We start from the raw sequence: 862 nt of genomic DNA on the forward strand, positions 1-862 counted from the left end.
GTGAACTTCCCGTAAAACTTCTCATCCCTCATCTCAATTTACAATCCTTGCTCTACGCCGCTCTCAATCTTCCATCTCGCGAATTTGAAATTGCTTCGCTAGCACTCTCTCTAGTTTAATTTATGCCCCGTTCCGCTAAAAGAAATAGTGCTTATTATTCAAAATAAATACCTATTGTTTGAATTAAAAATAATGTATTATGAAAGAGTGGACTTATCTCGTAAAATGAAAAATAAATATTTTCGCGGATGTCCAGCCTAATATAGCAATTCATCATTCTTCAAATACTATTTATAGGAAGTAATAAATTAAACAACAAACAAATACACTTCCTTTGGAGGAGACATCATATCAAATAGGAATGGCGTCCTTCACCGAAGGATAAACCACGGTGGCAGGGTGACCCATGATGCGGCGGCCCTTCTCCCGGCGAAAGCAGTACACCACCGCCCCCACCGGCCATTCCACCACCGCAGCCACGGCAAAGGCCAAAAACCCGAGCGTGGGCCCCACCACCTTGCACCGGCACGGGTTTCCCGTCGATCCACACTCTATACATATCGGAATTCCAATAAAAGCCATGGAAATTAGTAATTTGATACAGAACTATCTACGACGATGGACTATTTTTTTTTTTTTATTATCTATGTTCCTATAAATGTGGGTGAACGTATATATCTTGCTTCACTTCTACGGGGGTGGGGTTTTTTAAATTATGGTTGTGGGGGAGTCTGCCACGTGTCTTCTCGGTTGAGCGGCAGTCGTACACGTGTTCATGTTTTATTAAGAGAAAGCTGGACACATGTTATATTTTCGATTTTTTTGTTTCCCAGTGATTCATTACAACAAGGGGTCGTTTTGT

General features: G+C 41.5%; 1 protein-coding gene across 1 annotated transcript; it reads right to left on the minus strand.

The window, feature by feature from the left end:
• Positions 1 to 219: 219 nt before the first annotated feature.
• On the minus strand, positions 220 to 637 carry LOC131302631 (uncharacterized). The gene has a single exon (XM_058329366.1). It carries the CDS (start codon positions 580 to 582, stop codon positions 352 to 354), a length of 231 nt encoding a protein of 76 aa, XP_058185349.1. The 5' UTR covers positions 583 to 637; the 3' UTR covers positions 220 to 351.
• Positions 638 to 862: the final 225 nt, after the last annotated feature.

Source organism: Rhododendron vialii, chromosome 10a (assembly GCF_030253575.1).
Source record: "Rhododendron vialii isolate Sample 1 chromosome 10a, ASM3025357v1".
NCBI lineage: Eukaryota > Viridiplantae > Streptophyta > Magnoliopsida > Ericales > Ericaceae > Rhododendron > Rhododendron vialii.

Coding starts and splice junctions, on each gene's coding strand:
- LOC131302631 (XM_058329366.1), bottom strand. CDS start 582: ATGGCTTTTATTGGAATTCCGATATGTATAGAGTGTGGATCGACGGGA.